The sequence below is a fragment of the Aptenodytes patagonicus genome, chromosome 17 (genome assembly GCF_965638725.1).
Source record: "Aptenodytes patagonicus chromosome 17, bAptPat1.pri.cur, whole genome shotgun sequence".
NCBI classification, from domain to species: domain Eukaryota; kingdom Metazoa; phylum Chordata; class Aves; order Sphenisciformes; family Spheniscidae; genus Aptenodytes; species Aptenodytes patagonicus.
The window spans coordinates 632817-644686 of record NC_134965.1 but is presented as its reverse complement, the minus strand read 5'-3'; the positions used below and the strand labels follow the sequence as shown (position 1 = coordinate 644686).

At 64.8% G+C, this 11870-nt stretch overlaps 2 protein-coding genes across 3 annotated transcripts; both read right to left on the bottom strand.

Moving 5' to 3' along the window:
- Positions 1-545: 545 nt before the first annotated feature.
- On the bottom strand, positions 546-3954 carry NSUN5 (NOP2/Sun RNA methyltransferase 5). Of its 2 annotated transcripts, none has more exons than XM_076354722.1 (10): positions 3842-3954; positions 3550-3672; positions 3290-3464; positions 3101-3209; positions 2686-2824; positions 2122-2237; positions 1526-1704; positions 1238-1442; positions 998-1150; positions 546-776 (listed from the first exon to the last, which is right to left on the bottom strand). In XM_076354722.1, the coding sequence occupies exons 1-10, from the start codon at positions 3932-3934 to the stop codon at positions 668-670; spliced, it is 1401 nt and encodes a 466-aa protein (XP_076210837.1). In that variant the 5' UTR covers positions 3935-3954; the 3' UTR covers positions 546-667. The 2 variants fall into 2 exon arrangements, with proteins under 2 accessions (XP_076210837.1, XP_076210838.1); XM_076354723.1 differs by having other exon boundaries at positions 3550-3660.
- A 1243-nt stretch (positions 3955-5197) lies between these two features.
- TRIM50 (tripartite motif containing 50) lies at positions 5198-11231 on the bottom strand. The gene is made up of 7 exons (XM_076354703.1): positions 10958-11231; positions 9365-9791; positions 8351-8446; positions 7247-7477; positions 6882-6904; positions 6478-6602; positions 5198-6169 (listed from the first exon to the last, which is right to left on the bottom strand). Exons 2-7 carry the CDS (start codon positions 9767-9769, stop codon positions 5436-5438), a joined length of 1614 nt encoding a protein of 537 aa, XP_076210818.1. The 5' UTR covers positions 9770-9791; positions 10958-11231; the 3' UTR covers positions 5198-5435.
- Positions 11232-11870: the final 639 nt, after the last annotated feature.

Below are 11870 nucleotides of genomic sequence, written 5' to 3'. Positions count from 1 at the left end.
GCGGTACAGGGCACTGCTCTCCAACACCCTCCTGTTTGTGTGTCCCCTGTTCAAAGGCAGGTGCATGGATGGGATTAGTGCTGCTGTTATTACTATTTCACCTTTTCTCCCCCACTTTGCCTCTGCTATGAGCAGTGGCAATTTCGGGGCAAGACTGCACAAACATGCTGGAAAAGACAGTGAAGAGAAAGAAACTTTAATCCGTTTCAGCCCTAGTCAAAGGCTTTCTGCAGCCCCGCATCAGGCTGGGGTAAGGATCTTTGGGGGGCGGGGGGGGGGAACATGGTAAAGCAACACCCTTAATCCAGCTGGAGCCCTCCAGCCCTACAGGGTGCAGAAATGGGGGTGTGCTGAACACTGGTGCTGTTCGCAGACTTCCCAAGGCTGCCCCTGCCTCCCAGGGGCTTTGGGGGCAAACCTTCTACCGGGGCCCGGCTGCGAGGGCCAGCCCCGGGTGAGCAGTTCCCCCTCCCTGGCAATAGGGTGGCCCCGGGGGTTGGCACTCGGTCCCAGGGGAACGGGGCGTAACAGAATTCCACCACGGCTGCAGCTGGCACAAAGCTTTATTTGTGTTCAGCGGCCCCGCTGTTGTTCAGGCAGTGGTGGCAGCGGAGGAGCGTTCCCCGCCAGCCCCAGCTGGGCACTCTGCAGTCCTAAAAACGTTATTTCACTCCTTCACCCGCTGCTTTTTCCTCCTCCTCTTCTTCTTGGGAGCTGCTCCTGCCTTCGTTCCCTCTCCGTGCTGTGGGTTCTCCTCAGCTGCCGCAGGCAGGGAGCTGCGGACAAGAGCAAACAGCCTGAGCCACGCACCGGAGGTACCGCGGCTCCCGGCCACCCCTCCCGCACCCGCTACCCCTCTGTCTTCCCTCTTCCTCACGCCAGGAAGGCAACACCCTCCCCCTGGGTGCCCCGGCAGCCCTGAGCCCAGCCGTGGTGTCCCGTTCCCCCCCTAGAACCTGCTGGAGGCAGGCAGAGCCCCCCCAGGCCCTCCTCTCACCTGGGGGCAGCAGCCCCTTCCCCGTGCCGCTCCAGCACTGCCACAAAGAAGCCGTGGGTGAGCGTGTCTGCAGGAGAGGCGCGGAGGCAGCTCTCTGCCCCAGGGAAGGCAGCGAGTCCTCGGCAGGGCCAGGAAGGGAAGGCGTTCACCAGCCTGTGGCGTGGGACAAGCGTCAGCGCCGAGCCCCACAGCACCCTGCGCTGCGTCCCCCCGCCCCCCCTCCCCCCGAGGCCGGCGCACCTGAAGGCCGAGCCCCGCTCCTGCAGCACGGCGCGCACCACGTCCTCGTTCTCCTCCCGGTGCAGGGAGCAGGTGGAGTAGACCAGGCGCCGGAGAGCCGGGAAGCTCAGGGCATGGCTCAAGACCTTGCGCTGGAAGCCGGCCAGCGCCTGCAGCCGCTCGGCGCTCGGGGCAGCCTCCTCCCTCGGCACCCGGTTCACCATCCCTGCGGGGAGAGCGGCCGTCGCCCGGGGGTCCACGCGCCCAGAGCCCGGCTCCAGGTGGGGCGGCCGGAGCCCCGTGCGTTACCTGAGCCGCTGCAGGACGGGTCGAGGAGGATATGGGTCACCTTGCTGTACTTGGGGTCTCCGGGATCCACGGTCAGGAAGTCCTGCTGGGCCAGCTGGAAGCCGGTGACCCCAGCCCGCGTCAGCATGGTGTTCATGGTGGCCAGGCGCTTCGTGTCCACGTCAAAGGCAAAGATCTGGCTGAAGGCAGAGCCCGGCACCCAAGAGAGGCATGAACATCCCCCGCCCGGCCCCAGGAACCGTGCTGACGGCGGCAGGCTGCCCCAGCAGCCCCAACCACCAGCCGTCCGCCGGGCGGGCAGAGCTCGGGAGCTGCTCCCCCAGGCAGGAGTAGGGCCGGTGTCGGGCAGAGAGTGGGGTCAGGGCCTGGGAAGTGAACCCCTACGTGACTTCACGTCCCCTCAGGCCCTTCCGATGGCCCAGCGCTATCAGAGCCACCAGCCCACCTAGGGAGAAGCAGGCATCGCCCTGAGTTAGCGGGGCAGGGTGACGGGCTGCAGCTCTTCCTGCCGCGTTCTCCTTGTGCTCTCTGTGGGCTCGGGGGGACCAGGGCCACCTGCACCCCTTCCCCCCCAGCACATAAAAACCTGCACTCACCCCTTGTTCTTCAGGATGGCAGCCAGGTGGCTGGTCTTGTTCCCGGGGGCAGCGCAGGCATCGATGACGTGGGAGCCGGCAGCAGGGCCGAGGAGGAAGGCAGGGAGGCAGCTGGCCTGCAAGAGGGCAAACCCCCGTGAGAGGTGCGGGCAGCAAGCACCCCCGGCCCCTCCTCGGGGCATGGCTGACGCTGCGGGGTGGCAGGCAGCCACAGCAACAGAGGGCCAAGCCCACCGCCACCATCCACCGCCGGAAGCCTCTGCCCGGCCCACAGCCCCGCACTCTTCCCCGCTGCTGGTCCCCAACTCCCGCGGGGGGGGGGGGGGGGGGGGGGGGGGTTTACAGCTCAGTTCAGAGTAATTCGTCCCGTACCTCCAGGCTACGGAAGCAAAGCCACAGGGGAACCCCACAGCTGCAGGCTGCCTTCACAATTTTCGCTTAGACTTCCAGCGCTGCAGCACAGCCGGCCCAAGCCCAGCCCTCGGCATGGAGGAAGGGGCCGACCCTCCACCCACGTCGGTGGTTTTCCCGCCCCTGCAGCCTCCTGCTCCCCAGCTCCCCCACCTTGTCCTGCAGAATTACGTGTCCTGAAGTATACAGCAGGTTGTCGTGGAAGTCCGTCTGCGGAGGGAAAACCAGCAGCTCCGGGAGATGCAGATCCAACAAGAATTTCTTCCCGGAGAGGGCCCTCAGTTCCTCCACACTGCCCACGAGGCACAGGGAGGATGAACACACAGTCCTGCTTCACCGTGCCCACACTAGAGCCCAGGCCGAGAACCCCCCCCTTCGCCCCGCGACTCCTCTCCACTTCGGCACCAGGCAGCGCCCGGAGAGGCAGAAGGTAAGAGTGGGGAGTGATGGGGACCCCAACCTGGACATCGTGAGCACCAACAACCCTCCGGTCCACAGGACCTCGTCCCAAGCCCTTGCCGCTCGCTGACGTCCCAGATAAGGTGGGACGGCAGAAAGACGCGCTTACCTGGCTGCCTTGCCCAGGTAGGAGTAGCCCTGGCGCTTGAAGAAGTCAATCACATCGTCCACGCAAGTCTTCAGGGTGTTGACTCGGACGTAGCGCGGTACCTGGGAGGCTGGGGGAGCCGGTCGGGTCAGACACAACCCACCGCTGCCGCCAGCGCAGGGAGACCGCCCGGCCCCAAGGCCCACTCACCTCCGGGGCTGGCTGCCTGCGCCGGGGCCAGGAGCTCCTCGTTGCGGCTCACCTTCTGCTGCACCTTCAGGCGGGCCAGCTCGGCCTCCAGCCGGGCCCGGTGCCGCCGGGCCAGCGCCTTCCAGCGGCCCCCGCACTTCAGGCCCTTGCCGAAGAGCAGGTCGTACACCAGCACCTGCAGGGACGCGGGTGAGCCCCGGGGCCCGGCCGCCCCGGGCCCCGCCGCCGAGGGGCCTCCCCCCCCCCCGGCCCGCCTTTACCTTCGCCAGCTGCGGGGGCAGCTTCTTCTCGGCCCGCAGCAGCGCGGCGCCGGCCAGCAGCTTCTCCAGCACCGGGGAGTAGCGGAGGGTCTCGGACACCAGGGCGTACAGCTGCCGGACGTGCTGCGGGGCGGTCAGGGGCTGCCCGGGGACAGGGCCCCCGGCCCCCCCCCCCCCCCCCCCCGCCCCGCCGCCTCGGGCCTACCCCGCCCCGGGCCCACCCTGCCCCGGGCCTAACCCACCTCGGGCCGCCCCCTCCTCCCTTCGCCCCCGGCCCCGCGTCCCCCCGCACCGGGAAGCGGCTGTTGTACACCAGGGTCTTGATCCCGCCGTCGCCGCGCTCCAGCCCCTCCAGGACGGCGGCGGCCGCGCTGTAAAGCGCCATCTCCCCCGCCCGGCCGCGTGCGCCGCCGCCGCCGCCGCCGCCGCCGCCGCCGCTTCGACCTCCCGGCCGGCAGGGGGCGAGCGGCGGAGCCGGGACCCCCTCGGCCGCGCCGCCGGGGGAACGGGCCGGCCCCCCCCCACCCCCCTCCCGCCGCCTCCGAGGGCCGGGACACCCGCCCCGGGGGCCGCCGGCTTTGAGGCGGGCTCGGGCCCGGTGAGCAGACGCGAGGGCTCGGCCGGGCCCGACCGGCGGCGGGGAAGCGGAGCAGCGTGCGGGGCCGCCCGCCCCGCGGGCGGCCCCGCACGCTGCTCCGCTTCCCCGCCGCCGGTCGGGCCGAGGGCAGCGGCTGCGACCCGCTGTGGGAAGCTCCGGTGGGGTTCAACGCTTAATTAAAACAAATCAAGGGGCAGCCCGGCTCCTGGGAAGGAGGATTTGGCTTCGGGATGCTTGGTCCGCGAGGGATAAAGGATGGCCCCGGGTCAGCCGAGATCAGGCCGGGCCGTTAAGGGCCTCTCCCGAAAACCCCGCCAGCATCGCGGGTCGGTTAAGGGCGGCAAGGCCGGCCGTCGGGAAGAACGGACGAGGAGCAAGTCTTGCCTTTGCAAGGTTTTGCCGTGGATTGGCAACGGGTGGCGCGGGCGTCGGCGCTGAGCCCGGCTGTGTCCTGCCTGAGCCTTTGAAGGGCGTTAAGAGCCCCGGGTAAAGCCACGTTCGGGTGCCCTGATTTGGCAGGGACACCCCACGCGCAGGAATAAATACCCTTGTAACGGTCTATTTCGTGTCCTAGCCTCTCCACGGGTGGCACGGGCTGGTTGTGAATTCGGGTGACGAGCCCTAGGAAGGGGTCCCGGGTGACTCCCTGCGGTTGGCGGGAACGACGACTCGCCGTGGGCCCAGGGAAGGGGCCGTCGGAGAGCTGCCGCCGGGCTGCGTGCGGGGCGGCCGAGCTGGTCAGGCCGTGCTCCCCGCTGTGTCCGGCTGCCCGGCCCTGCTCCCCTCACGCTGCCTCAGCCCGCGGCCCCAGGAGCAGCGTCCCACCCGGGCAGGCTCTGCGCGTGGATCCCTGTGCCCGCTCACAACCCGGAGCAGCTGGAAGAGGCGGTGCCCCGGGCACGCCGGCGTCCTCCCGCCGGGGCCTGACCTCTGCAGCTGCTTTTTCGGCTCCCGTTTTCCCCTCCCGGCAGCTCCTCGCGCCTCCGCAGGGCACTGCAGCTGCCCGCTCAGCTCTGGCTGCGGTTCGGTTCCTCAGAGACGGTACCAGTGTTAGCCAGCAGCCAGCTCGCCTGACACAAACTCTATTTATTCAGAAGAAAGACATGCCAACGAAGGCCCCCGGACGCTCACGGCTCACGCTTTTCAGGCAGGCGCTCCTTTGCACAGGGAGATCTTCGCAGGCCAGCTTTAGGGTCAGCCTCCTAGACTAGGGATGGGGATTCACAGGTCAAGGCTGACATTTATGCTCTTAGAGGAGAGGGGAGGGACCCTCCTGTGCTGCTGAAGCTTACTCTGCAGTACCACACAGCTTCCACGGGAGGACAACCCTGCACGCAGCCTGACTGTCCTCTGCTGAGGGCCCTCGGGACTCAGCCACAGCCCTCCCCGGCCACAGCCTCATCCCGCTGGCCAGGCTATGGCTTCGTGGGTTCCTCTGGGGCAGGGTGGTTGTACGGCGCCCGGGGGTGCTGGCTCGCGGCGGGCACAGGCAGGATGATGGGGGGGAGTAGGGCCCTCGCTCTGGCCAGCACAGGTCCACGATGGGGTAGAGCTGGCCCTGGAACTCCGCCTGGAAGGTGTAGATGGGGCTGAGCTCGTCAGGGTTGTCGGCGTTGTAGAAGGTCAGCTCGCCCTTCTCATAGTGCAGGTAGATGCCGATGCGCTGGGGCCGGGCGGTCAGCGGCAGGGTGGCCCGCGGGGTGCTGAAGGCCTCATAGACCTTCCCTTCCTTCAGGCCGATGAGCCACACGCCGTTCTCGGGAGACTTGCTGAGCTTCCCTTTGCGGCTGACTGTGCCCTTGATGATGCCCACGCGCCAGTGGTTCCTGGTGCCCACGATCACCTCCCAGTAGTGCTGGCCGCAGGAGAAGCCCTTGCAGGTGAGGATGCAGTTGCTGGAGTTGAAACGCTTGGGGTTGCTGTCCCGGCGCTGGTAGAGCCCGCACTGCACCACCGTGTCGCCCTTGAAGAGCTCCAGGAGGGGATGCGCTGTCACTGGGTCCAGCTTCAGCGTCTCTGGAGCTAGAAGGAAAGCACGCAGGCTCCAGGCACGCTAGCAGGCAGGGTCCGGCTCCGGGCGACCCCGGGGACTGGCACCACCGGACAAGCTGGCACTGCTGAACTTCAAGCAGCTGGAGCGTTATGCCAGAGCAGGCTGCTACCAGCACGAGACCCGGCCAGCCACCGCTCCAGGAGCTCTCCTGGGGGTGAGGAGCGCACAAGCAGAGAGCAAGACGGAGGCCGGGGCAGCGCGACGCTGGCTGGGCGGCCTGTCCCACGCGCCAGTGAGCCAGGGCACCCGGCGCGCTGCCAGCGGGGCAGGTCAGTACCTGGCAGGACGCGGCGGTGCAGGCGCTTCCACACAGTCATCTTGATGTCGTCTTGGTGGAAACACGGCTTGAAGGACACGGGGCTAAAGATGCCATCACCGGGGTGCAGGCTGGGGAGCTCTGACCTGGAAAGACACGGGCAGCCGTGACACAGGTGGCGGGGACGGTGTGTGACCTCTTCTCACCTGGCTGCCGTCTGTGATGGAGCCGCTGGTGTCTCGCCAGCTGCTCTTGCCCTCTTCTGGGGCCGAGTGCATGGCTCTGGCCGTGGCTATCCATCACAGCAGCAGGGGCAAGGCTGCCCCAGCAATGCTGAGATGCCCACTGGCCTGGGACCTCTAGCCCTGGTGCGGAGGCACTGCCATCCCCATTGATGCTGTTTGCTGCTGGGTCCCACCACTCACCTGAACTGGCAGGAGCCGTATTTCTGGAAAACACAAGAGAAAGAGAGAATCGGTGGTGGGAGCCTGACAGAACGGCAGCTCCTCTGCGTGGTCACAGCTGTACACATCCATGTCCCGGGGTGGAGAGGCAAGGGCTCTCCTCTCCTGGGAGAGCTAAGGGCATCACCTCTCGTGGAGGGCAAGTCTCTCCCATCGCGGGAAGCCCTGGCTGGACAGAGGGCACCTACATCTCGCTTCTCGTGGTGTCCCAGCTGTGCTTGGTGAGGGTTCCCACTGCCCAGGGCAGGGCTCAGGGCTATGAGCAGCAGGCTCAGGGCTGGAGAGCCTGGCTGACTGTCACTGCCTTCACTAGCCAGCGCACTCACCCGGATGAAATCAAGCTGGCTTTCGTTGCCGAGTGCCTCCAGAGAGCTCTGCATCTCCTTAAGCCTCTGCAGGGCGTCCGACGTCTGCTTGACCTGGGACTCAATGGAGGTGATGAGCTGGGCTGCCTTCCCCTCGATGCTCTCCAGGAAGGTGGCCTTCTCCTCGTCGATGTACCTGTGCAGCTCCTGGAACTCCTTCCGGATCACCCACTTGAAGACATCCGCCTCATTCTGCCGGGAGACAGCAAGTGGCTGTGCAGGGCTGCCTCGCTCCATCCCCTTCACCCGCTTTTTGGTTTCAGAGATGCCACCAGCAATGTGAACGTGTCCCACCAAGCCGCCCTCCACTGGCTTTCCAAATAAAGAGCAGCTCTGTACAGCAGGCTAGATGTTGTTTCATCCTGCTGCCCTCAGCAGCTCACCACCACGACACCCCTGTCTTACACCTCTCCTCCCCTGGATTTTGATTTCCTGATGCCCCCAACCAGCTTCATCAGAGCGTTGAAAGAGCTGTTGGATCCCTCTGCTCCCAGCGAACAACCTGTGTCCTGGGCTAAGGGGGAGAAAGTGCAGCTCCAGTTGCATTTGGGTTGAGCCCTTCTGAGGAGCCCCACTGGGAAGCTTTAGCCTCAGAAGGGATGCCAGGAGGTCCCTTGGAGACCTCTATTGCGTGAGAAACGGACACGCAGCTAAACCAGGCATCAATGTGAAACCAACGGCGTTTCACCTGCTCCGAGTGGGGTCCTTTCCACCTGTTATCTCCCCACCTCCAAGGACATTCGGTCAAAGCAGCTCTGAGTGACTGTGCCCTCAGCCAGGGCGCTCGGTGAGGGTTACTTCACCCCTTCCGAAAACAGGGCTGTGCCACCAGAGAGGGCTACGTCACCCTTCCCGAAAACAGGTCTATGTTTAATCCCCGAGTTTCGTGGAGAACGCGAACCCCGGGTAACAGGGCGGAAGATAAGCCCTGTCTGCTCTCCCAGGGAAGGGGGAAGAGAAGGAGAGGAGGCGAGCTGGGGAGACCTAGGAGCACAGGTTGCTCCAGGGGCTGTGTGGGACACATAGGACTCCAGGACACAGGCTCCTTTGGCACGTGACACTCACTGCGATGCGGCTTTTGTTGTTGATGAGCTTGCTGAAGTGTTCATCCAGGTTCCTCTTGTACTGGTGGACGTCGGTCAGCAGCACAGACAGCTCCTCCTGAAAAGACAGCACCTCTGTAGGAGGGACCTCTGTGGCAGCCTCCTTGATTGCAGGCAGTGCTTGTCAGCCCCTCAAGGAGCACGTGGCCCTGAGAAGCCACGTTCTCCTAAGCTTCCTCTCAGCTTTCGGGGGCCCTGCATGTCCTGCTGATCTTTACTCTCTTGATCTAGAGGATTTGGGGTTGCCAGAGGCAGGAGAGCGCTCAGAGCATGGCCCCGATCTGGACGCTGCTGACCAAGTACTCTTGCCAGGAGCACCGTGTCTCCGCTCCCATTCCCAACCCTCCGTATCTCACACCCCGTGGCGGCTCCGTACCGGGCGAGCGGGTGGCAAGTGGGTGGCGAGCAGCCGCAAGACAGCACCAGGCCGGCGGCACCCTCCCAGCGCCTGGAGCCTGGCTGGGGCAGGAGCGTTTCTGGTGCCTCCTGCTCTTATCTCCCCGGTGCCAGGAGCGGAGGGGATGGGTGGCCCCGTGCTTTTCCATTCCTGGGACTTTCATGTGATGCTGGGCAGGGGACGCCAGCTGTTTACTCTGCCTGGCCGGGGCTCCTGTTTCCCTGCCTCCCCGCTCTCCTGTGGCACCTCGCCTCAGCCCTTATCTCCAGACTCTTTTTGATGGTATTTGGAAACAGTCTTGAAAGGCTCCGCCAACGCTCTCCGGCCCCCGGCTCTCTCCACCACAGTTCAACCACCAAAACCCTGAGCCCTCTTCAGCTGGGGACGTGCTCAGCCTGAGAAACGGCTGCCCCCCGGCCCGGGAACCCTGCCCCACATCTGGCTGTGCCGTGGGACCGTGCTCCCCACACTGGCATCACTTCCAGCCTGTCCCTCGAAGGAGAGGGGACACGTGGCCAGCAAGCACTGCAGGTGCCCTAACCCCCACCCCAGGAGCCCTGGCCAGCTCTGCCTGACAACCTTCATCCGGCAGTATGCGGTAGAGATGGGGGTGATCTTGTGCCGGCGGTGGTTGCCGATGGTGCCGCACAGCCCGCAGATCACCTCTTGGTCGGCCTCACAGAAGAGGCTGAGGGGGTTGTGGTGCGTCGGGCAGGACTCCGGGGTGGGCTCTGCCTCACCCCGGCTCTGCAGCGCCTCGATGACGCGGGCCAGCGTGACGTTGGGTGGCGAGGCGCTGCAGTCCACAGTTTGGCGGCACACGGGGCACAGGAACTGCCCGTCCAGCTCTCCAGAGAGCGACACCACGCAGGACTTGCAGTATGAATGCCCACACTGCAGCATCAGGGGCTCCTTGAAGACCTCCAAGCAGATGGGACAGAGGAGCTGGTCCTCCAGCTCGTCGATGCTCATCCTCCGAGCCATCCTGCCACCTTCCCACACAGACCTGGCCAGGGAAACACGGGTGGGAGATCAGTCCTGCTCCAAGAGCAAGATAAGCAGAGATGAGTGAAGACGGAGCTCAGCACCTGGGGAAGGCGAAACAGAGAGACACCTCCACCCCCCCACCCCCCCACCCCCCTCGGCAGCAGCGCAGACAGTTGCAAACTCATCATTAGGCTCCACGCAAAGTCTGAGATGCTTGTTTTAACCCGCGACGGGTTTGGGCTCTGGGGATGTGAGACCACACCTGGCCATGCCTGCTGGATCTGCCTGAGGTGTCAGGAGTCACCACCAAGCTGTTCCCATCTGGGGCCTTTGCCTGGCAGGTGTGTCAGACTGCAGCCCACCTCAGGGCAGACCCGCCTGCGCGTCAGGGCTGGAGACAGAGCCGAGAGGGATTTTCTGCTGAAAAATTCCAGTATTGACCCTGGCCTGTATGAGTTCCTACAGATCTCTTTGGGCTCATTGTCTCAGTCATGGACATCCTCAGAAGGATTGGCATTAGCTCAAGTGATGTGTCTAGGCAAAAGCAGAAGGAAATCATAAAGAGCACGTTTATCTAGGAGACAGGGACAACCTGTCCCTGTTTACCACTGTTTACCACGCAGTAAACACCCGTGAGGCTGGATTCGACCGACACGAGGGTTGGGAAGCTGAGGCACAGCGTGCAGGGCTGCGACTGCAGCTCACCCCCTTGAAACGCACTGCGGTCTCTGGTCCCCGCAGCGCTCCACGCTCCGGGCCAGCACCCCCAAGAGACACGAGCCCAAATCCCTGCCTCTCCCGCCGGCCCTGGGGCTGCACGTGGCCAGCCTATTGAACTATAAGGTTCGTGCAGCATTGCCTCCCCTGCTGTTCCGGGCACTGTGAGATACAACTGCCAAGATCCTGGAAAAGTCAAAGACACGACCTGAAGTCAAAGAAAATAAACCTGAAATCAGAGACTCGGTGATTTCCCCGGGGAGAGGGGAGGCTGTGACCTGAGCTCGACTTTTATCATACATTGCTATAGGAGCTTGGTGAACCAAGGAAAGGTTGAACGTCAGCCTGTGACCCATCAGACACCGTAGGACCCCGCGCAGGGGAACCAACTTCAGCTGCTCCCCCTGCTCACACAGAAACACCTCCCGGACACCCAAATAACAGCCTCCCGCTCGCCACACCACTCACGTGCCCTGCACTGCTTCCTTCCAGCCCCGGCTCGGGCTCCGCTCGTCCCGGTGCACCGACTCTGACGGACGTCACTCGGCTTCTCCCGATCAAGCCGGAGATTTCCACCCCCTCGGAGGGGTGGACAAGGCAGGTGGCGGGACCGGTGGCCCCTCGGCGGGACGGGGAGCCGAGCCGCTCCCCTCCTGCAGCCTCAGCCCCTGCCGGGGATGTCCCTGCTCGCCGGGGAGAGGCCAGGCAGCCTCTTGTCCCCGTCTCCTGCTCCGAGGACAGCGACACACGCCCGCGAAGGGCTGCCCACCGCCCCGCCGCGCAGGTACGGGCACACACATCACATGACTGCGTGGGCAGGAGCCTTGATAAGAGCCGGCGGTGTTTGCCTCCCTGAGCAGCCAGTCTCCCCGAGTCCCGCTGGGGTTTCACTCATCCGCCCTGCTTGGGTCAGCGGAAACGTTCTCACCAAAACCCTGTCTTACCAACTAAAGCTCTTTTTTGGTTGACACAGTATTTTTTTGTTGTTTGGTGAAAACCTTTCGTTCTTTTGGAAAAAGACCAGAAGGAAACCCAAAGCGTCGCTCCTCCAGTGCGGGGCAAGGCACGTGCGTGTTTTTGTCTGACTGTGCAAAGAACGGTTTCTCGTGTAATTACTCCTGGTTCTTGACTCGCGGCCAGCCCGCGGGCTCCCTCTCGGCATCGCCCGGGGGAAGCTGGGGATGAGGAAGGCTTCTCAGCCAGGAGGGCCCAGCCTCGGGGCAACCCTCCGGAGGCTGTGGGGTGGGGGAAGCAGAGACAGAGGTTAGAGGATCAGCCCGGGGCTCCCACCTCTGCCTCAGGCTGAAGGCGTTGGGCCCTTGGGCCGCGGTAAACCAGGAGGGTGCGGCACCCGTTCCCCTGGGGGGGGGCTGGCGGGTGA

Bases quoted from the DNA above. Each gene is read 5' to 3' on its own strand.
- NSUN5 (XM_076354722.1), bottom strand. From the start codon at position 3,934: ATGGCGCTTTACAGCGCGGCCGCCGCCGTCCTGGAGGGGCTGGAGCGC. The intron at 2,238-2,685 runs GTGGGGGAGCTG...GCCCTCTTGCAG, and splicing joins ACGTAATTCTGCAGGACAAG to GCCAGCTGCCTCCCTGCCTT. The intron at 1,151-1,237 runs GTGCGCCGGCCT...CCCACGCCACAG, and splicing joins GAGCGGGGCTCGGCCTTCAG to GCTGGTGAACGCCTTCCCTT.
- TRIM50 (XM_076354703.1), bottom strand. From the start codon at position 9,769: ATGGCTCGGAGGATGAGCATCGACGAGCTGGAGGACCAGCTCCTCTGT. The intron at 8,447-9,364 runs GTTGTCAGGCAG...CTGTCTTTTCAG, and splicing joins CCGCATACTGCCGGATGAAG to GAGGAGCTGTCTGTGCTGCT. The intron at 7,478-8,350 runs GTGAGTGTCACG...GTCTCCCGGCAG, and splicing joins ACAACAAAAGCCGCATCGCA to AATGAGGCGGATGTCTTCAA.